General features: G+C 43.8%; 1 protein-coding gene across 1 annotated transcript in view; it reads left to right on the forward strand.

Annotated features, from left to right (window-relative positions):
* The window catches only part of Exoc4 (exocyst complex component 4), a 755,612-nt gene extending 736,197 nt beyond the window's left edge, over nucleotides 1-19,415 (forward strand). Inside the window, exon 18 of the mRNA XM_059257532.1 lies at nucleotides 18,985-19,415. Within this exon, the coding sequence (XP_059113515.1) occupies nucleotides 18,985-19,222 (238 nt within the window). The 3' untranslated portion in view covers nucleotides 19,223-19,415. The remainder of the gene's footprint in view (nucleotides 1-18,984) is intronic.
* The last annotated feature ends 5,626 nt before the right edge of the window (nucleotides 19,416-25,041 follow it).

The following is a 25,041-nucleotide window of genomic DNA, read 5'->3' on the forward strand; positions in this document are numbered from 1 at the left end:
GAATGCAAGGGCTCTCATTCCCTGAAGGGTTTAGGCCAAGAAGAGTTCCAGGTCTGCTCTGCGTAAACAAGTCCACATGTCTAACTTTGCCAGTCCCCTGCTTTCAGGAGAGGAGTCTTGCTGACTCCTGCTGCTGGGTCATCATCCTTACGTAGTTGTAGCTGTTCCTCACCGAGGCCCTCAGCTGTTACTAATGGACCACAGGTTTGTCCACTTTGATTCTGCTTCTCTTTAAAAGCAGCTTCAAAATCTGCCAGAGCTCAAGCTAGGTCCCACCCTGATCTTTCAAGTACCCGAGTCACCGACACCCTCCATGCACTGTCTTACAGTAACTCTTACTCTTTCTTCTCTAAATGGTTCTCATTCCCAACCCTGTGTTACTGTTCCTCCGCTGCTCTCTCATACCTAAAATAAAGCATCCATCTTGGGCTGGAGAGATGGCTCCGCCGTTAAAGGCTAGGCTCACAACCAAAAATATAAAGCATCCATCTTTCAGTTGAGGTCTATGCTTTCATTCTCTTCTCTTCAGCCTTCTTTTTGAATGAGGTTGGGATAATCATCCCCATATCTTTCAACTAACTTTTTGCTCAATCCTTAGGAGAACGTGTTTATAAATACTATACACAGACTATACTTCTCGTACGTAACTGAATGGCTTCTCCTCTCATTATTTATCCTGGAATCTGCTGTTCCCACTGATCCCATAGTCCCTTTAGTGTGACTTATGGTCCAGCCTCCAAGCCTTTGTTCTACCTGGTCTATTTATTCTTAAACTTACACCCTTCAAAACACCTGGAAGTCCTTATTCTCTTCTAAAACGATCATTTCATTTTTATGTTCTCTGAAGATATTACTTGCATTTCCTATAATGTTTGCATATGGCCTATAGTAGGTATTTAATAAATAATCATCATTTCAAAGATAAGTTAGTATCTAAGAGTGACAAATGTCTATCTTGGGAAAAGTGCCTAACAATAAAGGCAAAGTCATCACAGCACACATTATTACTAAAGGGTAGCAATTATGAGGGCAATGAAACTCACTTATAACATTGTCAGTACTCATATATGTCAAGCAAGCAAAAGATGTAAGCATGTTTAAGGCTAATGCTTCTAAGATGCAGACAGTTTGGTATGGAACCTCAGCATAATAGCATTGTTGATCAAATTTCATGGTCCCTGTGCTTGGCCCCTTAATTGGGTGGTTATTTGCTGTAGACTGCAGGAGGCCTCCCTTTGCTGCACTCTTCAAGGCAATGGCATGAATGTTGTGTGCCATTACCTCTGTGAAAGCAGAAGCTTTTCTTTTCCCTCCCAACCTGCCAGTAAGTGCCACCCAGTTCCTGTGTCTGCCTCCACCTGTGATTATGTCGTCAGATGTCTGTGGATGCTTTCATTCCAGTTGGCCCTAAGGGGACATTTTGCCATTGTAATTGTTGTCCATGAAGGACAACACAAACTGCTTAAGTCAGCAAAAATGTATGTCCTCTTTACTTATTATATGTTGAATTGCTGACTCTTCTTTAGATCCAGTGGTCATTTTTCAATTCTTTAATTTATGTATGGGTCAAAAAGAAAAAAATCACTGAATATTTTTAACAAATAACAAAGTTTATATTTTTTTTACTATATGCAGTAAAAATGCAAATGTGTGTGGCTTATTTGCAAATGTGGGCATTAATAACTGATATTTAAATAGGCTAGATTAGCCGGGCGGTGGTGGCGCACGCCTTTAATCCCAGCACTCGGGAGGCAGAGCCAGGCGGATCTCTGTGAGTTCAAGGCCAGCCTGGACTACCAAGTGAGTTCCAGGAAAGGAACGCAAAGCTACACAGAGAAACCCTGTCTCAAAAAACCAAAAAAATAAATAAATAAATAAATAAATAAATAAATAAATAAATAGGCTAGATTAGCAATTTTCTGATACATTTCAGATATTTTTTCCAATAATTTGCACACTCAAAATCAATTTGAATACAACATGTAAATTGAATTTAATTTTTTGATATAAAATTGTAGTTATCAGCTTGAACCATTAAATTTACTGTTTAATATATGCTTTCCAGCTCACTTGGTTAGAATTTCATTGCTCCTTATCTATATAAATTTAATTAGGCTTGATATCATCAGTATATTATAGAACTAATTAAAGATTTAGATAAGTGCTGAGGGGGCTTATTGAAAACTCCATAAAGTTCCATTTGGAAAATGAGATATTCCTCCTCTAGTCATTGTGAGGGAAGGAAACAGCAAGAAGTATCCGTTGCAGTATTTCTGAAAAATTATTTAACTGGATTTAATGGACTTATTCTATTCTTTGAAGAGCTTTTTAATTACTCTGTATCTGTGTGTAGTCCAGCAACAGCTACAGTCTTTATTTAAAGGCTTTAAACTCCTCGTTACCCTTTCTCCCTTGAGCTAGCCATCTGTTTGCATACAATGAGCGTGTGTGTGTGTGTGTGTGTGTGTGTGTGTGTGTGTGTGGGTGTGCACATGCTAGTGGGCAGAAGAATACACCAAATTGTGATCACACAAGTCCATGGAGTATTTACTGGGAAGCCCATCAGTCCTCACAAGTAGAATAAAACAGAAAGTTCAGGGTGCACCTGCCATAAACATGATGGGAAAGGAGAACAGATGAGCACCCAGCCCATCCCTGGAAAAAAGATGAGAAACCCTGGGCAAAGCTTGGGTGCACACTTATAGACTCTGCTGTTCTGGGTGAAACCATCATTCTGTAGAAAGCACTTTTGAATTCCCCTGTATCTGCATCTCTGCAATAGAGTAGAAAGCAGATTAGTTTAAAAGACTGTGATTTCCACTAAGTGCTTTGTGTCTTCATTACAAAGCACAATAAAGCTTTTTATTACAATGAAGCTGCCATTACATCCAATTGAATATACACTGAAATAAAGCTGCATCACCCACATTTCCCAGCACACTCTTTGCTCTTCTCAAAGCTCTGTGTGTGTGAATGTGTGTGTGTGTGTGTGTGTGTGTGTGTGTGTGTGTGTGTGTGTACCAGCTGAGTGACACATGCATACTAGAAAAATAAAGTAAAAGAACAAATAACAAATGGGGGCCATCTGCAACCCATCGTACTGTCGTTTAGTCCAGAGGCCCCGGGGAATCCAGGGAAGCAGATAAATTGCTGTGAGCCAGCAAGCTGTAATGGAAGGTTACAGGCTTCAGGCTCAGGAGATGCAGATTTAAGGCCAGCCTCGCACTGATGAGCTGTGTGACCCAGGGCCTCATCTCTTCGTCTCTGCATAAATTGCATTTCCTGGAAAATGGAAATAATATTAATAATGCTGCCTCTTTTCCTTCTCCTGCCCTCCTGTGGATTACAGTGGTTTTAGATGCCATCTCTTTTACCTAATTCATTTAGGTCTCCAGAAATGGAAACTGAGGCACACTGGGATTGAGAAGCAAGATAGCAATCACTGATTAGCAGTGGGACAAGGCCTGGAAGAGGCACATCAGGAATGTCACACTGTGTGTGCACTGCCACATGGAATGTGAAAGAGTAGACAGGCCTCATCTTGAGGACATGCTGGCTGCACTTGCTGGGAGTGTCTCCCCTCAAGTGACCAGAATACACCCCCCACAGTTTCACTGGTTTACAAATATTCACACACCCCAAGCCTGAGAAATGTTCTGCAGAAACATTTGGGTCACAAACTAATGTTTGTTTTGCCACATTTGAAATGTTTCCTCTCTGAAAACATTAGAAATGTATGCCAGTAAACCAGACTCCCAGCAGAAACATCCGACTGAAGTGAGGATACATTCAGATGCTTGCTTTAGGACATTCAAGGCAAAGCTGTCTCCTGCAGACCCATAAGAGCATCATCCAGCATCACCTTAACCTTTGGCATTCTTTGACTTGAAACTGTAGAAGGTGCAGTGATTGGTGCTGTGGTTCTGAGTGAGTGTATGCAGAGTTGGCTGAGAATGTAGAGCCTTGGTTGAGAAGGAAGTATGAGTGAGGAGGCAGGAAGCAGGCCAGAGCAGTATCACTGAAGGGGATGGGCAGGGGTTCTTTGTTGCCTCCTCCTTTTTCCCCACACTCCCCCCACCCACCATGACTTCTGCTGTGATGGTGTGTAGCACTGCTCTGGTGGTGATGGGACCTGGTCTCATCCTGTAGCCAGCAACTTGATGTCTAAGTAGAATAGGTCGAATTCTACCTCTATTTCTGACCATGGATTTCTTCAACTAACTCATCCTGCCACTGGATGGAGCATAGTGGAAAAGAGGTTCAAAGAAAGGTAGGTAGTATGTGCTCCAGGAGCCCTTGTCTCCACCTTCTTCCCCTGCAGTTTTCTCCCTGTATAGAGGTCATAAGAGCAACATGTGTGTGACACAGGGAGGTGACAGAGAGGCTACGTACATTCTGTCATGAACATGCCCACTGGACCTGATAAGGTGCTTTATAATTTCCTAAAGCAAACTGAAACTGACTGTGAAGGCCTCAAGTACAGGAAATGAAACAGTTTCAGCTCTGTCCTACCTACCACCTCTGGTTGTATTTAAGAAAAACTAGCTCAGGCATCCAAGGTGTTTTTGTTACCTTTTGAATGACTTCTTTTCCTTTTAGAGATCATCAGATACAGTCTTTAAAAATCTATATCCTCAGTACTGGAGAGATGCCTCAGCAGCTAAAAGCATATGCTGCTCTTTCAGGGGACTGGGTTCAGTTCCCAGTAACATCAAGCAGCTCACAACCACCTATAATTTCAGTCCAGGGAGTTCTGTGCCCTGTTTAGGCCTCTATGGGAAATGGCATGCACATAGTGCACACACATCCATGCAAACAGAAACACAAGTATAACATTTTTAACTTTTTAAATCTAACCTCTAAGATCTCAGACAGCCTTGTCCTCCAGTCTCGTCTCTGATGGGTGATGGTGCTCTGCATGCTGTAAATGTGTTGTTCCCATTGATTGATAAATAAAATGCTGACTGGCCAGTAGCCAGGCAGGAAGTATAGGAGGGATAAACAGACAAGGAGAATTCTGGGAAGAGGAAGGCTGAGTCAAGAGTCCCCAGCCAGACACAGAGAAAGCAAGATATGAAGGCAGAACTGAGAAAAGGTGCCAAGCCATGTGGCTAAACATAAATAAGGATTATGGGTTAATTTAAATGTAAGAGCTAGTCAATAGCCTGAGCTAGTGGCCGAGCAGTTTTAATTAATATAAGCCTCTGTCTGTTTACCTGGGTCCAAGTGGCCACAGGGTCCCAGGAGCCGGGCAGGACCAGGAAAACTTCAGCTACACCTCTCTACTGCTGCCTCAACTATAAAGACTTTGTTACTCCTGGCTATAAGGGTCTGAAGATCATCTGTGCAGATGGCCAGATAATTACAAGATGTGTCTGTGATCTAAAAGCTGCACCATACTCAAACTGATAGGTGTGTGCATTCCCATAGTACCTTCCAGTGTCCCACAGGGCTGCCAGAGAGTGACCTAGTCTCCTGATAGATAAGCAGTTTTGTCTCCTTAAGCTTGATTCTGTTTCTTAAGTTTTGTCTCCTTAAGCTTGATTCTGTTTCTAAGCTGTTTTCTCATAGGCTAATTCAGTAGTTTAAATAGAATACTCTGTGGAGTCAGGCTAGTGTGTTGTTATATAATCAAAATTCCGTCTCAGTGCTGGTGACCAGGTGACCTTAGGCAGGTAGTGGCCCTTAAAAGCCTCTTCGAAGTCAGGTGTGCTTGAAAAGAGTACAGCAGGAGAAATTGTCAGATGCTAATTGCTCCCTTAATTAATGTCCTTCCTAATTATGAACATTAAGACAATCATTACTGCATCTTTGGCTCAATTATGTTTCTATTACTCTGTAATTATACACACAGAACTGTCCCAGTTCACACTCATTTTTCTAGTAAGGGTTATCCATTATTTGTTACCATAAAGTTTTCTTGAGAACAGCAGTGCACAAGACTTACCAGTCACTTAACCCACAACAGTGTGGAGTCCTGAGAAATGGCTTCCGTGCATTTCAGGGGCACTTAGTGAAAGTGTTTCCACATCTGTCACTGCTGCAATTACCAAAGAGAAGCACCAAGCTGCAGCCAATGTCCTGATTAATGGGTGAATCCTCGCAGCAGTATTGGCTGCGGACTAATGTCTTCTGTGTACTTAAGTCAAGGTTGGAGTTCATAAAATTTGCATTTTTGTAATAGCTTTATTGAGTAATAATTTACATGCCATAAATATTAACCCTTTTAAAGTGTGTAATTCACTGGTTTTTAGTGTAGCCAGAGCTGTGCAGCCATCATCACTGGCTAATTTTAGAATATTTTCATTGCCCCACAAAGAAACCCTGTATCCATTAGCAATCACTCTTCATTCCTTTGCAAACCCTACCCCTGGCAACCACTAATTACTTTCTGTCTCCTCTGGACATATCATACAAATGGAATTATGCAATAAGTGGTCTTTTACAGCTAGCTGCTTTCAATTAGCATCGCACTTTCAAAGTTCAAAACATTAGCATTTCTTAAAGTTCCAGTATGAAACTGACAGAGTTAAAAAGTGTATCCAGGGACCCACCCCAACACCTGACCTTTCTCTTTCCTTTCTGGTTTGTGTTGTTTGTTTGTGGGGGCAGAGCATAGGGAGTAGGAAGCTAATGTGGTTTTTGTTCTTACTGTAGATTTTGCAGAGTTGGAGGTGGATCAGGGCTCCTGTGTGCTAGGCAAGCATTCTAACCCTGAATCACCCCCCACCGCTGTGTTTGTGTTTGGTTGATTGTGGGTCTGTGCTGTTTATTTGTTTTATGGAGAAGGGGTGGGTGTTGTTTTGTTTTGAAACAGTGCCTCCTGATATAACCCAGGCTGGCCTTGAACTTACAGTGAAGCCGAGGATGACCTTGAACTCCTAATTCTTCTGCTGTCGTCTTCCCATATGCTGAGATTAGAGGAATGTGCCACCATGTTTGGCATTATGTTTGGTTGTTGTTGGGGATTTTATGTCTGTTTTATTGGTTGGTTGGTTGTTGCGTGTGGTGCTAAGGATTGACTCTTGGGCTCCTATATGCTAAGCAGGATTGTGCCTGCCTGCTGTTTCCCCAGCCCCTGGGAACATGTTTTTATTGAAATGTAACATAGATGAACAGAATGCAGAAATCTGAAGTATGCAGCTTGATTATATCTTAGGATGTGAATATCCCCTAATGAGCATTGTCAGGTGCTAAATATCAAATTACCCCCCCCCCAAAATGTCCCTTTGGCCCCTCCTATGTATCTCAAACCAGGCATTTTCTGTTTGCTCAGTGTTCTCCTGGTTTGTTAGTGTGCATCCACATCAGTGCATACCAGTCAAGCCTTGAGGTCTGCCCTCTTCAGGCTTGGAGCAAGCCCTTCCCAGCCCTTCCCACCTGGGTTTCCTTCTTTCATTACCATTGGTTCCCAGGGGAAATAAAGCAGTGCTCAACACTCCAGAGCTCTCCACACACGCTGTGTCCTTTCTGCTAATCTGAGCCAGCTGCCCAGCCTTTGGGTTGCCTCCTTGTTTTTGGTTGCTGAACTTCCTTTCAGCCATCAGAGATCTCTTGACATCACATCAAAGTGGGCGGGACACACATAACCTCTCCTGTGTGCCAAGGTCTACAGGGCACCCAGGCAGATAGCCCTGTAACCCTGGGCTGGCCTCTCCGAAGTCACCAGGTTATCTTTAAGTCTGATCAAAATTGTATTCAATTCCATGCCTATTTTGCTCTTCACAAATAATAGGTAATTTCTTAAAGAAAGTAAGGTTTCAGTTTAAAATTACTTTTAGTCTTCAGGGGAAAAAAAACCTGGGTGTGTCCTGAATAAAAGAAATAAAAAGGAAAGGGCATGACTGCTCCTAGGTATTGTGGAGGAGAAAGTTTATTGTAGATAAAAGGGAGAGCATAGCCAGAGGCAGGGACATCTGGGAGAGTCCACAGTGAGCCATGTAGGAGAGGAAGAGGGGAGAGGAGCTGCCAACCAAGAGGACCAGCCTGGACCAACAGAGTGACCTAACCAAAATGACTGGATTATATAGAGAAGGGCAGCTGGAGGAAGGGGAGCCCTGACCCTGAGCTGGAGAAGTTTAGGGTAAGGGCCAGGATACGCCTGCCATACCCTGGAACAAGCAGGGACTGAAGGATGCAGGGAGAACCTGACAGCCAGGTCTGCTTTGATATGTTAAATAGGCACCTCAGCCATTTGTCCCAGAGTTGGAGACTTAACATGTCCTAGAGGTATAGGTTAGCATTAAGCAGGTAAATAGAGGCATACAGTTTGCTCGGACTTCCTCACAATTGCCTTCTTTCTATAGAAGAAATGCAAATGCTATATACATTTCCTGCCATCAAAGGCTCTCTTGTTTATATATAGACTTAAGAGAGTCAATGAAAAATCCTAGTGTTATTACTCTTTCTGTATAGAAAGGGCCTTTAAAAAAACTTGTCATTCTGTTCAAAGTTGTCCCCAACCTGTGACTCTTAACATGCATTTGCCTGTAGTCAATCTTATCCAACCCATGTTCTTAATCATCTCAGCCCATGCTACTAGTTCTCTTACTGAGAAGAAGAAAAGAAGAAGCAGAAAGATTAACAAATTGTCCAAAGTCAGATAAAGCAAGGCTACCGGTGACCTTACCCAGTGTATGCATATACACTGACAGATGTGTAAATATGTAGTCGCATATCTTTTGATGAGAATGGGGCCCGTGAGAGGGGAACCTCACTTATCCACAGGCTGACCGATGAACAGAAACGGACTACCCTTGTCCCTTTGCTCCCGTTTGATTTCCTTTCTGAGCTTCTTCCATGTGGCTCGTGGTACAAAATGAAAAAGAGCTACGAAATGCATCAAAGAAAGGACGGCCATTGCCTCTTTGCCCTAAAACGGCTCTTGTTTTTATAGCCCTGGCCTCCCCACCATCCATGGCCAGACTGGTTCCCAGGGCTGCTCTCACTTCCTGCCAACCTTTGAAAGCGAAGGTTAGACTTCCTCCTGCCATAGTCATGCGGGCCTGTCTAAGATGGACCTCCTTTTGTTGTGATTCTAAATTCTCTAGAGTCCATTATGTGTTTGTACTTCTTGGTTGCTGTTCACAGCCCTGCCCAGTTTACTAACATTTGCCCTCTCCTGCTCCTTTTCTTCCCGCACACTAATTAAGGCATTAAGTGAGACCAGTTGTGAAGCCATGTCCTCACTACTCAGTGATGCTTCCTTCCTTCTCCGAAGCTGTTGGCTTGCATTTCTCATTACCCTTTGTGGGGCTTTCTGCCTGTGTCCTGTCATGGGCAGCCATTCAGAATAAATTCGTTTTACCAGTTACAATTTTTAGACTCACTGTATCAAACAGTTTGCTGACAGCCAAATATGTATCACCCACAGTGGTCTTTTCACCCACCAAATTCACAGTTCCCACAGCTATCCATCACATTTGTCAGAGTCTTTGGGTCTTTAATTAAGCCCTGCTGGATACTGTACATACTTCCATTAGCTCCCTCCTCTTTACTCCATTACTTTCCTAATTGACATCCATCCTGAGTCACGTGTCCTTGAATCTCAGGTGGCCCATTTTGTAGCTTTGGTTTATTTAGGTTTTCTCTCCTTCATAAATAACCTAAGTGTTTAGTTAATACACCCTCAAGTGTTTGCTATTGGGACCTGCTGATTTGCATATGCTTACACTTCTCAAATAATTGTGGATTTCAGAGGGGGCTGGGTTTCCTCTAATAACCCTCTCTCTCTCTCTCTCTCTCTCTCTCTCTCTCTCTCTCTCTCTCTCTCTCTCTCCCTCTCCCCCTCCCTCCCTCCCTCCCTCCCTCTCCCTCCCTCCCTCCCTCTCCCTCCCTCTCTCTCTCTCTGTCTCCCTCTCCTACTGATCCTCCTGCCTCTACTTCCCAAGTGGGCGATTACAGGTGTGTTCCACCATACCCAGCTGCCAACCTTTTTTTTCCCCAATGGAGACCTATTAATCATGAAATAGATGGTCTTTGTTTCAACAAAGCAGAGAAATCCCCTAACAATTTTGACAAGTGTTCAGATTTCTAAATGGAAATGAAAGGCTGAGTGAGTGTCCTGTAAGAGTCCAGCAAATGATAGCTGAGTAGCAGCGAGAGAGTGATAATGGGTTGCAGCAGACCATCCCATTACCCTCACCCAGTCTGTCTTGACAGTTGTGAGGTGGAGTGGAATTGCCATACCTGTCATCTGCTATAGTCAAGCCGTTACCTTGGTCTCTTCAGCACAAGGCTCTAATGAGAGTGGTTTCTGAGCAAAGCCATGGGATCCCGTGCAATTCCACGATCTCTCTTCCCAAATAGTTCCAGGTAGGCAGAATCGCCCCATTATAAATCCAGAAACCAAGCTTGCTGTACATCGCTCAGCAGTACAGCCCTTGCCTAGAATGCATGAGAGGTTCTGGGTTTAGTCCCCAGCACTATAGTAGATAGGTGGGTAGATGGACAAATGGACGGATGGACAGATGGGTAGATAGATGCAGAAACCATAAGCTCATTAATCCACTCACTTCTCTACTCCATCCTTAATATTAATAATTACTTGACACTAAGCCCTGGTTTTTGTCTCTTGTCTATGGCCCTCTAATCCTTCTGTCATTTCCCAAGATCAGTACATGAGGAATGGCCCAGGCCAACAGGTAGACTAGCAAGCCCTGGCTTGGCTTGACTTTAAATTTAAACATTGACTTCTGCCATGGATACCTTTGACCTAGGCCTAGATAGATGTTAGTTTTAAAGAGCAAATAAAAGAAGGTCCTGGAAGCCTAGGACCATGCGTTTGTTCTATGAGACGCTGTCATTTGTAGCATTACTGGACTTCTCAGCAGTGGTAACAAGGTCCATTCTCCCTTTGAAGCAGCACTTTGCATTATTTTTGAAAAGTTAGTACTTCCGTTGCTTTACTTAAAGATGAAAAAGCCATGGGGTCTCTGAATTATTTTTCAGCTTACACAAGCAGTTGCCTCCAGATTTCTAGTCTATGAAATATAGATAATACACAATTTAAGATTTTCTTACTAATTAGTAAACAGTCTGTAGCTTTGTGACTGCCAGAGGGCAATATGCTATGTGCCTTTTTTTCAACCTGTGATATTAGACAAATTATTTTTTAAAATTGAAAACTCTCCAAAGTGCTATCCGATAAACTATTTTAATTGAAAAGACTCTAAACTGCTATTCAGCATAGCACAGCTCTCCTTAACCCAGGCTCACCTTTTGATAATCAAAAGAACATTTACAGAAGTATGAGACAAACACAATTATGAAAGTAAAATGAAGGACCTAAATAAAAAATCACAGAACAAGAGGGTAATTCTATTCACTCTTTCATATTTCATTATTTGATAACATCAGACGATGAATCCATCAGAATTGCTTTGGCAAGTGCAAACAAAAAATGGTCCTGATCAATATTTATTAAAACCTTCAGAATGGGAGAAGGACTTGAGCTGACTTCTTAATGTAGTAAATAATTATTCATGTAAATGGGCTTTGACCAAAGGCAGTGCCAGACCAAAGAGACACAGTTTTAATTGTACTGAATTTAAAATACAGATTGTCCTCTAGCCCTGTTGTAGAAACCTTAATTTAAAAAATTATCCAATGTAGTCCAGAGTGACGTGGGATTTTATAAATTCAGAATGTATTCCAAAGGTGGTGTGGGGACAAAGTTGCTAGCTAAGATGATGGGGAGGTATTGTCCCATCTCAGTGACTGGAACAGGAATGCTACCATCATCTCAGCAGTGACAGGGATGGATGGACTTGGTGGAATTCCTTTGCTGTAAGAACTGCATTTTCTGAAGAGAAATAAAGCTCTGGCTGCAGCTGCCCATCAGAAGTGCTGAGATGAGGTACCTTCCTGAGAGGAGGAGTGAACACAGCTGGCATGAACTTTTGAAGTCTCCAGGAGAGACGCCCCAGAATTGTGAAAGTGTGGAGGTTATCAGAATAAGGCTGATAAGTAACTGCTTGTCCATCCCCACCCCTTCTGAGTTTTGGAGTCTGGGGTCCAGCTTTGGGCATCACACTTCAGGAAGTGCTCTACCACTGAACTACATCCCCAGTCACTTAAGCAATAAAAAATGAGTAAATGAGCCACCAAAAAGACAAAGCAAATTTTGCAAACATAAAATTCCAAATTGTACCTACCTCTGGAATGATTATCTGCTGTCATCAGCTGAGGGAATATGGGCAAAGTCTTTTCTAAAATCTATTCTACAGCAGCATGCCCTAAACAAAAAGCAGGGTAATCTGTTGAGAGTATTAAAGACCATCTCAACATAAAATACGCGTTTAAACCTGCCATTAACTGCCTGAAACGTATTTAGCTTTTCTCTACTTTTTCTCATTCCTGAAATGGAAATAACTTCGCTGCATTTCAAATTAAAAATTTCAATCATGTCTGTAATAAACTCTAAGCTCTTTGAAGGAGAAGACAAATAAGAACAATTATATTGTATTTGAATACACTAATATATTCTTCTGATACACAGGATTATCATCTGCTTTATTAGTGGTCTGGAAAGTATCTGGGCTAAGATTATACTTGTTGGAGTGTTTGCAGATCAACTGCTAATGTGGTGCCTACCATTGCTTGGCAACAGTTAGCATCAGTGGTCCTGATGGCAGCTCCGTGATGTGAAAGGACCAAGCTGGGGACTTTGTACCAGTGTAAAACCCAAAATGCCACCCGTGCTTACAGAGCACCTGCCATTGCCTCTCAGATTTTCACACGGGGAGCAGATGACAGCATTTGTCCAAAGGCACATGGCCAGTTAAGATGGCTTGCAAGACAACCAGAACCTCTGCCTGGTTGCTGAGTGAGTATCCCCACTGTAGGAGGCCCCTGTCAGTTATTTATGGGATGATTATCTGGTTTATGGATGAATCAGTTCCTTTCTCTTCTTTCTTCCCTGTTTATTATTATAGTTAATATTAAGGAGGCTGAGAAAACAAGAATTCAGTGTTTCAACTGATTGTTTAGTTACCCTTTACTACGGTGCCTTTATGAAAGTGCTTGAAATACTCCTGTTGCAGGTTAAACATCTCTAATCTGAAATCTGAAACCTAAAATTTTCTAAATTCCAAAATCTTATGGGTACTAACCAGATGCCACAAGTGGAAAACTCCACCTCTAACCTTGTACAAGGGGTTGCAGTCAAAATGCATTCTCACTAAAATATTGCACAAAATTGCCTTCTGCAAAGAGCCAGCTTTTCATTACTATAATGAAATACTTGAGGCAAGTTGCTAATGAGGACAAGAGCTTCATTTTACAAGTTCAAATACAGTGCCTGTATCATCTTTGGTAAGGACTCCCTCAGATCCATCACTCACAGCAGATGGCAATGGTAGCAGTCCCTGTAGAAACGAGATCACAACGAGATACAGAAAAACAAGAATGACTTGGAGGTCAGGCCCTGGTTTTTGTAAGGACTGTGTTCCCAAACCAGCAGTCCCTTCACAAGGCAGGACCACCAGGGACCCAAGAACCTGCCACTAGACCCTGGCTCTTAAAGAGCCCACCATGCCAGTGCTGCCTTCTTACAGAGGAGCCTTCCGAGAGAGCCTCGCACTGTAAGCCACACCATAACAGATGTGTAGGAAACATGTGAATCTAAGCTCAAGTCCCATCGCCAAGATACCTCACTATGTATGTGCATATAGTTCCCAGTCTGAAATCACCTGAGGCAACACAGTTCCGATTCTAAACGTTTTAGAAAAGCAATACCCAGCGTGCACACACTTAGCCACAGTGTACATGTGGAGATCAAAGGACAGCTCGTAGACACCAGTTCTTCCTTCCCACCATGTGGGCCCCAGGAATTCAACTCTGGTCACCAGGGTTGGCAGCAAGCACCGTTTTACCTACTGAGCCCTCTCACTATCCCCACCTAAAAATAATTCGGGGAGCTACGGTCAATACTGTTAGATTCGGGTCAGCTTTTCAGGTCAGCATCTCCTTCTTTCTTTATGTAACAGCCTGTTAGGCACATACACCACACTTTCCTTATTCACAGATTCAGGAAAAATTCTGTATCATAGCTGTTGTGAATACTGCTGCAACAAAAAAGTGCAAGTATCTCTTTGATGTAATGACTTTATTCCCTTTGGATATAGAGCCCAGAGTGGCCTGCTGGGTCATACAGAGTTCTGTGTGTTTTAAAAACTCTTTCTATCTACTGTCTTCCATAATGGCTGTACTAATTTCCATCTCTGCCAACAATGTATGAGAATTCCCCTTTCTAAAGCACCACACTGAAAACACGTGATTATCCTAAGGGAAGTAATAAGTCAGAAAGGCAACCAACTTTTAAAGAGAATGCTTACCTCATCCATTACCTCCTTGGACAGACAAACAGGGAAAAATAAAGTAGGTAACAAAATGAAAAAGTCCTAAGTTAAGTGCTGAAGTTTAAGTTTGGAGCCCTGAATTCCATATCCACAGAGAGCTAGTCAGGTGTAACCGTGAGGTTTGTCTAAACAAAGTGTGAACTGCCGCAGTGCAGGCTCACACCACTTCATCGGCAGACATAGCTGGAGTCAGTCAGTCTGATCATTTTCTTCAGTTATCCCAAAGTGTAGCTCCGTGTAATTAGCTACACAGACTATTTGCAGCTAGTACCTTTGCTGTCTACAGTTTCAGCTCTGTATATTACCTTGGCTCTGGGGGACGTATAGGTCTTAAAATCCTTTAGTCTGAGATCTGAGACAAACCATTCATGTTCTGCAGCTGAGTTGCTTCTGTGTACAGTGTGAATTGTGATGCCCATTTCAGAAGGTTGGATACACAGATGCATCTACAAATTAAACATTGCTAATATTACTACAATAAATACAGCTCCAAAACAGCAGGAGCCCATAGCTGTGTGCATTTACCCATCTTTATATACAGGTTCTTATCCACAGGTTCTGCCTTCTATGGTTTTAGCCAACCAAAGATCAAAGTATCCAGGAAAAAGATATGTGCAGACTTTGTTAACATTATCCTCAAACCTATAGTATAACAACTGTCTGCAGTGTGTTTGAATTGTGCTGAGTACGTAATCCAGACAAGATTTTAAATGTATGGAAGAGCTGGGCATGGTGGCACACACCTTTAATCCCAGCACTTGAGAAGCAGAGGCAAGAGGATCTCTGTGAATTTGAGGCCAGCTGGGGCTACATAGTGAGACCCTGTCTCAAAAAATTAAAATGTACAGGAGGACTGTGTAAGTTTTATGCAAACACTATGTTATTTTATAGAGAGAATTTGGCCTGGGGGTACTGGCACTAATGCCCCCAGATGCCTAGGGTAACTATTTAAAAGCCATTTAGAAATGAATCTTGTACTTTGAATTCCACCAAGTGAAAGAAGGCAGACAGTAAAAGTATACCCAGGGATTTAGGCCAGCCCCCAGCAGGGTCTTGCTGTCTGTCACCTGCACACACACCTGCTGTGAAAGACTGTAGGCACAGGACAATTGCTGTGGTGGAAGAGATGGCTTTGGGGTGTGGGGGTGGCATTCTTCCCCCAGTTTCCTACAGGAAACCCATAACCATTTGTAGTAGCCTCAGGTCACAATGGAGACATGAACTGAGCTTGTCAGAGGAGGGGTGGACAGGTGTGGACAAAGTTCTTCCTGATCCTGTGTGTAAATGTATAAAGGGCTTTTAAAGGGAAGTCAGAAGAGTTATAATGCTAAAAGCAAAAGGTTCAAGCAGTTTGTACATACACAACATGCCTGACTGCATGCACTGAAAATGTAGTGTGGCTTCACAACAGAACCATATGCCAAAATAAAGTCTTCCTCCACGTGTCAATTTGGGTCATGATATCTTATCACACCATCAGAAAAGCCATTAATACACCATGTCTACTCATGATACTTTGGGAAGTGCTACCAAAAGGCACACAGCAAAGAGCAAGAGGAACCATGGGAAGGAACACACTTGGTCACAGAATGTTCCAGTCACCAGGATGATGCCAAACTCCTTTGGTCCTCAGAATAGGCTATTCAGTCCACAGCTAGCAGCTGGCCTCTAAATGTTAAGGGTCTTATAAAGAGACTCCCTCTATGAGTCCTGAGCTGGAAAACATCTACAGAACATGTGTGTTCACTAATGCAACCCAGGCAGCCACATACAATGCCATCTGCTGTAAGCTGGGGTACCCTGGAAGCTATGGCTGCTGTTTTAATGCTTGATGATAAAAAACCATGCTTTTATTTTCCTGAAGTCTCAGTACGTACCCATCAATTATTTATTACTGTTGGGTTACATGATTTCATTTCAATCTGTCAGTGTTTATCATGGAAGCTCATTTTAATTGCATAGTTTAGGGCATGTTCCCACTTCCTCTTTAGGGCATCTTGTAGCACTTTCCCACCTCTCTGTCAGCTGTTCTGCCCATTTATTAGTCTTCACTACTGGGTAAGGTGGCTTTCTGAAAGATAAATGGATTTCATTCTGTCGTTAAATATTTATGTTTCTTTATGATCTAATATATCATCATGGTTATAGGGAATTTCCCCCTAACTATAGAAAATATGCCATCAGTTAGCTGTCAATTTTGTTTAATAACTCAGCTTTGCAATCCTGGTGCCCTGTTCATCTGAGGCTCCTGAGAAGTCCTTTAGTCTCTCCCTTGCCTTCGCAGTGTCATTCTGGGATTCATAAAGGTCGTCAATGCACAGAGGAGATTGAAACATTAAGTACTTTAGTGCTGTGCCCTCCGTCACTCATCACACTGGAAGGTCCAGGGCTAGAGATCCGGGCGTCTTTGTCTTGTTTGCTCCCAGGGTGGAATGGCAGTCTCTGCGGAAACCAGTCTCCCTGGAAACAGTTCATCAGACTTTTCAAAAGAAATCCAATTTCAGCTGGGCTGATGGGCTCGGCGTTGCTTTTTAAGATAAATGATGAAAATATCAATATCATAATGCAAAGAACTCCAATTCTTTTGGCTTAATCTCAGTGAAAAGTATTATAAACCATTTACTGCCTCTGTAACAGCCCCTGCTTCTCAGTCCTGGGGATCCCGGAGGTGGAGTGGCTTGGAACCTTTGACAGTTCAGTGCCAAGGTGTGAGGCTCCTGTACTCCATTCTCATGACCCTGGGGTGGGGGGGGGGCGGTCCCAGTGAAGCACTCTGAAGTTTGGGAACATATAGGCTAGAAAGTCCAGATTTCACAAAGGCCTTACTCCATTTGATAAGTCTAAACTTGTACATGTCTTCTTCTTGAGCAATATTTAAAATGGATGTGTTTCCTAAACAGACAGCTTCTTCTCACAGCTATGCATCTAAGAGAAACAGAACTATATAGCATAGATCCTTAATTCATAAAATAAGGGAAGTGTCAGGGAGGAAGCTACTATGTGCCACTGAGCGTATGTTGCTGTAGGACAGTATGAAGCATCTTCCTACAGCATAATTTTTTTCAGTAAAATATTTTTAATTATAGCAGATACATTGAGGAGTATAATATAAAACTCATTGACTTTATGCCAAACATGCAACCTCAAAGGGTTTCTTGATTACTGATGATACCATTTTCTCAGAATCCTCCAAGTAGCTTTCTCCTCCTCTTCCATCTGAGGTACTTCTGTGCACATCCAAGGATAAGCTTGGCCCGTGCTTTCTAAATACCCATGTGTGTTCATTGCTTTTCTGGTGGTGGCCGAATACTGGGCAGAAGCACCCTAAAACAGGAAGGGTGTATTTGGACTCACAGGTGAAAGGGACGCAGTCTGTCCTAGTGGGGAAGGCATGGCTGTTCACTCTGGGCAATGAGAGCTTACAGCTGCCACCTCTTCGCATCTGCATGGGTCATGAAGCAGAGAGTGTTGGGAAGCCAGTCTATAACCCTGCATCTGCCAGCTGGTTCTTGCAGTCAGACTTTCACAGCCTACCAAAATGCCAGCGTCTGGGGATAAAGTGTTCAGATACATGAACCTGTGGGAACATTTCACAGTCATGCCACAGCAGGTCTCATGAGGCTGAAGTAAGTCCTCATTTGAAACCACAACAGAACACTAATGTTCAGGGAGTCTCCACATGACAGCACCAACCTGTGCTCCCAGGACACTCATGAAGTTGCCCATCTGAAACAAGCAGGTTCATCCCTCCCCCTTCTTAGTACTTCAAGGGCACCTTTCTCCTGCTCTAATAGACTATGAGTTGAAAAGAAAAACTAGTGGAGACACCAGAACTCTTCCTGACCACACCCCCAGTGAAACAGCAATTGCAAAGCTCTTGAAATACATTCCCATGCCCAAGGATGGCTTCCTTCCTCCAAAAAATGTGAAGTTTAGGGTTTTTTAGTTTGGTTTGGTGTTTGTTTTTTTTTGGTTTTTCTTTCCCCAAGATACTCTCGGTAGAGAAGCAGCAAACTCCAGGCCCTGCATGCAGGAATGCACGTTCCTGAGCCACCAGTCCTGACATGTAGGATGTCTGTCTGTTCTGCCCACATCTCTTTAGCGCACTCTGCGTGCTTCTAGCCCCTCAACCTTGGTAAAGCTTTCATGGAAGGAAGGAAAGAGGTGACCCACATTTTGGAAGCCTTTTCTGTCCCTTTCCTAACAGGCTGGGCACTCAAAGCTGTCCTCATGCTACTGTTACTGTTACTGTGTTCCTTTTACCATTGCTGTTGTAAGAGTTCATCTTGATGAAACACCACATTCTAAGTGTGTTATATGAATTAACTAATTCTTACAATAACCCGAAGAAGTAGGCAACATTATTATCCCATTTAAAGGAGAAAGCTATATTTCTTTCCCAGAGTCTCCAATAATAAGCTTTATGAGTGACTCCAAATAATAAGATAATGAGTGAGTGAGTGACTACGAGGTTGAGTGGGACAGAACTTGCCTTCCAGGTAATCCGTAGCTGTTTGTGAAATAATAAGTAAACATATTAGCATACAATTAACAGCATATGCATGCCCCCGGCCACCATACTGATAGAGGAAACTCTCAACAAGGTTCTGTCTTGCTTCCCCAGGCAGTACTATGAGATGCTGTACAACACAGCCGATGAGCTCCTGAACCTGGTGGTGGACCAGGGCGTGAAGTACACAGAGCTGGAGTACATTCATGCCCTGACCCTGCTGCACCGCAGCCAGACCGGCGTGGGGGACCAGACCATCCAGAACACCAGGCTGCAGAGGCTCAAAGAGATCATCTGTGAGCAGGCTGCCATCAAGCAAGCCACCAAGGACAAGAAAATAACCACCGTCTGATGGTGTGCCCTGCAGTGGTGTGGGTAGCAGTCATTGTGTGTGCAGCTACAGGCTCTAGCTATTCAGCATGGCGTGAGCTGCCTTGATTTTGTCTACACTGATGCTTAGTGGATAGAAGGTGGATTTTTTTCTCCTCACTTTGCTTTTCTCTGAACTCTAAGGAAGTATGCAGTACAGAATGTTTTCCTAATGACTACTTTAGTGCTGTCTATTCCCAAGGGATGAGGGTGGGACAGGAAGGGGGGCATGTCAAGGAGTGAAGGAAAGTTGGCTACTGCCTGTTTTAGGACCGCCCTGAAGCTACTTAATAAGGTCCGTAGCATGAGCAGGGGCTTTGTAGTTCAGTGAAGTAAGTGTGCCCATTACTTTGTCTCCATTGCCAAAATCAAGTAAGAGCTTCTCAGCTGGCCTCCCTACCAAAACCAGTCTCGGGGCTGGGGGAAAGCAGCTTTCTTCCCGGCTGGGGGGGGGGGGGCTGGGCGCTATAGCCTGTACACCACAGGTTGCTGGTCGGTTTTATAACCTTTTTGTTTATTCCTTCTGTATTAAAACCAAGAGTCAGAGCTGGAGCATGGCTTAGCAGTTGCGAGCACTGGCTGTCCTTCCAGAGGACTAGAGTTCAATTCTCAGCACCCACACATGGAGGCTCAGTCATCTGTAACTTCAGTTCCCCTCACCAGAAGTCCTCTCATGGCTCGACAGGTACCTCATGTATGTGGTGCACAGACATACATGCAGGCCAAACCACTCATACACATGAAGAAAAAAGTCAAGTCATAAAACCAATGCTACAAAAGAAGGATGAAAGGTGATTCACCCTCCCATGGCTGCAGAACTTCCCATCTCACACTTCACTGAGCGTCAGTTTTGAGGGGCATCCTCATGTTCCCATGCACACTGTGTTAGTCACTTGTCCAGTTGCTGTGACAGGAGTGACTTAGGAAAGGAAGGTTTTTTGGCTAACAGTTAAGGGTAAGCCCATCATAACCAGGAAGCCATGACAGCCAGAGGTTGAGGCAGCTGCTCACACTGCCTCTGCAGTCAGAAAACAGCAGTGGATGCCCGGGTTTGGGTAGCTTTCTCTTTTTTATGCAGCCCAGGACCTCGGCCCGTGGAATGTTCCCCCACAGTCAGAGTGGGCCTGCCCACCTCAATTAATGGAATTTAAATTCACAGACAAGTCCTGTCCTAGTTGGTTGCTGTTGCTGTGATAAACAACTGACCAAAACCAACACAGACACACAACACAGGGACACAGACACACAAAAATAAAAATAGTTTTAAAATAATTTGACAATGAGAAAATAAAGCAATCAATATTATGGTAAACATCGAATCTACTGAAAAATTCAGAGAGGAATAAAGCAATAGAAATATTGAATATTAAGCAGTACAGCTCAGGTCCACTCAGCTGAAAGCAAGGAGGATGGGACGGTTTCCCTGTGTCTGGGATTAAAGGCATGCATCCCCCAGGCCTGGCCGCTCAGCCTCTTTTCCAGTTGCCCTTTCCTGAGACAGATGCCTGCGATGCTCGTGGCGGTATGGGTCTTGCCCAGGCCCCCACGTCCTCTTGCTGCTCAAGGTTCATAGGTCACAGGAGACACCAGTGCATTGACAAGGAAGCACCTTGAACACGCATGGGAAGAAGAGCCAGAAGGACTGGGGCCATTCAAGGTCATGCTTAGACCCCAAGGGAGGGAATTTTCACACCTGTTTGTAACAACTTTGATCTGGATGGGAATAACCAAAAATTAAAACCTGTCTTGAGAAGCTTAAATGTTGTATGTTGTTTTAATGATTGTCTTCATTCAACAAACATTTCCTGGGAGCCTAGCGTGTGGCAGGCACTGCTATACTTGGGCCATGTCTTAGGGTTTCTATTGCTGTGAAGAGATATATGACCAAGACAACTCTTATAAAGGAAAACAATTAATTGGGTGACTTAGAGTTTCTGAGGTTCAGTCCATCATCATCATGGTGGGACATGGTGACATGCAGGCAGACATGGTGCTGGAGAGGTAGCTGGGAGTTGTATATCTTGCACAGGCAACAGAAAGTAAATTGAGACACTGGGTGTGGCTTGAGCATATATGAGACCTCAAAGGTCACCTCCACAGTGACACACTTCTGTAGCTGGAGTTTTCTCCAGTCCTGCCTGGTTCACGGTCAGGACAAATCTCTCTCACCTGCCAGTCCTGCAGCCACTCAAACCTAACCAAGTAAACACACAGAGACTTACATTACTTATAAACTGTATGGCGTGGCAGGCTTCTTGTTAACTGTTCTTATATCTTAAATCAACCCATTTCTATTAATCTATAAGTTGCCATGTGACTTGTGGCTTACTGGTATCTTAACATCTTCTCATGGCGGCAGCTGGCAGCGTCTCTCTGCCTCAGCCTTTCACTTCCCAGAATTCTCCTCTCTGCTTGTCCCACCTATACTTCTGCCTGGCTACTGGCCAATCAGCATTTTATTTATACAGAGCGATATCCAGAGCACACTTCCTCCAACTAGGCCACTCTCCCTAATAGTGCTGCTCCCTTTGGGGGCCATTTTTTTTTTTTCAAACCACCTCAGGCCAGAGACAGAGGACACCATTTTTATCTAGCATTTAGAAACTGGACTTGAAACCCAACAAGTTCATACCCAGAACTAAGCTGGAAACCAGGTCGGCAGTGGGGTGAGAAGCTAGCAGACAGCTGCAGGATGACCTTTCAGTACTTTCTGAGAGGAAGAAGAGAGGACTACACAACTGTGTGGTTTAGAATCCTGACAGGAAAGAAGTGGAATGCACACAGGAGACAATCATGGAAAAGTACAAGGTTCTTGTATGTCTACACAAGAGGCAAGGTGGCCGGAGGGGCAGAGAGCTGTTGGAGTTCTACTTTTGTTGGGACACTACTCTGCAGTGACTGTGGCCACTTCATTTAGATCTTTGCCTTCTTCGTTCCTCCCTGCCTATTCTGAGGGCTTGGGATGGGTTTCCTGGGTGTGGAAGGGGTCAAGAACTTGGGTTGAGCGTAACAGTGGGATCAGTGAGAGCCATCAAGCAGTATCCTGGCACGGGAGCTGCTGTAGAGAGCGTGTGTGAGAGTGGATCCCCACTTTGCTACAATAGTGGCAGACCAGAAATGCCAGTTCTACACAGAAAAAGTCATAGGGGCCTTTGTCCAAGGCATTCAAGCACAAGTCTTCAGTAATTCATTGGTATTTATTCTGCAAACAGTCAAAACCAATGACACATTCAGTAGTTGGTTGAGTGGATACAGATGGACGGCATAGCCACCTCAGAACCTGTCACCACTGGGGACACACTGAAGGTTTCTACATGGTATGACCCTACTTCAGGGATGTTTTGTGAGAAGGATTCTGTGTTATTCACAGTCATTACAAGAAAGTACTAGAGTTAGTGCAGAGAGCCCAGACACACATAGCCTCAAGAGTTAACGTTCTGCTATGCCTGCCGCTCCCTAAAAAGTGCTGTTGTGAGTAAAGGAGAAAAATACTAATAAGCCTCAGCAGGAGGGCATGAGAGCAAAGCTCACTGTTTTCTCTTAAATGTGGGACAAATGCGATGGACCTGTGGCTAGTCCACAAAGCTAGCCATTGGCTTCTCTTCTACAGACTCAACCAAACATGGAACAGGAATATTCCTTAAATAACAAATGCTGCTGGGGGCGGCGGGGGGGGGGGGGGGCTCTGAAGGAAATCCTTACATACTGCTGGGAGGAATGTAAACTGTCTAGCCACTATGAGATCACTGTGAAGGCTCCTCAAAACAGTAAAAATAGTTTGGTGAGTCTGTCCCTGGTCCCTTGCCCTGTACATCCTCACACCCAGAAGCCGCATTCACATGCTTTCTCAGGTGCAGCTCTCACCGTCATCAATGAACCTCATTTAAAGTGGACAGGCTACTAAATAGATTCACAACTCGTCAAAATGCAGATAATGTGACTGTGAGGTGTCCAGCCCCAGTTGGGTTAGCTACAGTACAACCCTTACACCCAAGGCTTGGGAAACATCATGGGAGAGGAAGCAGGAAAAGTGGGAGAATTAGAGGACCAGGGTGGCTGCTGTGAGAGGGTATCTTCTAGACATAAGATGCTGCATCGTGAACTGTCAAAATATGGCTGCCTATGCAAGACCTACGCAATGACAACAGCAGTTGACGTGCCAACATGGATGAGGGAAAATTCACAAGGCCTTCTAAGAGAGGGAGAATCAGACTTCTCCAGGGGCACGCCCCCTTGTAGGTTATTCAATCACAAGTGGTCAGCCCTAAAGGCATGTACATACAAACTAAACAGACTCATTAGGATGTACATATAACAAGAATTATAGAAGAAGGAATTATGGATTCAAGAAGGAGAGGAACATGGGAGGAGTTAGAAGGGGGAGGGGTGGAGATGACATAAATACAGTGTGCTCATTTATGAAAGACTCAATTAAAAATTTTAGAAATTCAAAAAAGTGAAATAGATCTACCACATGACCCAGCTGTAGTACTCCTGGGTACTTACCTGAAGGACTCAAATCCACATGTCACAGGGATACTTGCACAGCAGTGTTTACAGCTGTGCTGTTCACAGCAGCTAAATATGGAGCCAGGCCAGGTACCCAACCATGGAGGAATGGGAGGAACTATGCTATAGATGCATGATGGGATGTCTTCTCACTACAAAGAACAAAGTTGTCATCTGCAGAAAAACGGATGCAGCTGAAGGTGATTGTAAGCAGAGTAGCCAGTTTCAGACAAAACTGGCCGTGTCCGCTGCTGATGCTGTTGTCTGTGCAGGCAGCCATGTTGTTGAGAGTTTGTGCATGTAGTTTCTAGATCTTATATCGCTATATAAAATCATATATGTATATATGGTAGGAACAAAACTGTCCCACGGAACAACGAATACGAACAGTAGGGTACAGGGGTAAGATGGGAGGGTGTCGAGTCCCGCTCAACCTGCTGAACGGTTCTGAAGGGGGGCCGGACGTGGAATTGGGAAATCGTAGCTATGAAATATAGACGTAGATGAAGAAAAAGACAGAGACACAGGATAGCTTCGGGAGGGCTCTGGGTCAATACCGCAGACCCTGGGTTTATAGAAGTTTATGAAGACAGCTAGCTTCTTAAAACACTCACGGTGATCTTGCTTTTGCTACCGTCCACACTTCCCACTCAATACTCTAACACTAGCCTTTCATTTAGGAAGCCATTGCATAGGATTGAGGACTGAAATCTTCAGCCCGACTCCCTGCTGCGTGGCTAAGTTGTGTGAAGTTTTGGAAGCTCAGAACTGTCCCTTTCTTGTGTGCCTCTCTGCACAGTCTGGCAGCTCACGCCTCACCAGCTCCTGCTGGAACAAATGGGTTCCTGCCTCACGGGCTCTGTGAATGGACCAGGGCCCTTACAGTCAGGATCCTTGCTCTGAGACATGGCTCTGGCTGCCTCCCCAGGACCCGCACACAGAAATAGACAAAGAATAAAGCAGGCCAGAGTCCAGCCCCAGGGTTCAGCAAGTCTGAGCTGGATTCATTCCATCCAGGGTAAATGTGAGCAGAGACCAAAAAATGGCTAGCCTTCAACAGGATGTGGGAACATGGAGTGTTCTGGTCAAGAAAGTTTGGGTTGAAAAGCAGAGCGTGTGTTGTAATACACACCTGAGAGCAATTGTCTTAATGTGGCATGGATGTAAAACAAATTGGGCATAATTTGGAGGGAGGGTAATGAGGTACCAAGAATGGGAAAACATAAAGAATCACTAGGCTCCGCAGAGGTCTCAACTCTGTCCTAATTAGACACAGTTGTTATAAGAAGTGCA

The sequence above is a fragment of the Peromyscus eremicus genome, chromosome 3, assembly GCF_949786415.1.
Source record: "Peromyscus eremicus chromosome 3, PerEre_H2_v1, whole genome shotgun sequence".
Lineage (NCBI taxonomy): Eukaryota > Metazoa > Chordata > Mammalia > Rodentia > Cricetidae > Peromyscus > Peromyscus eremicus.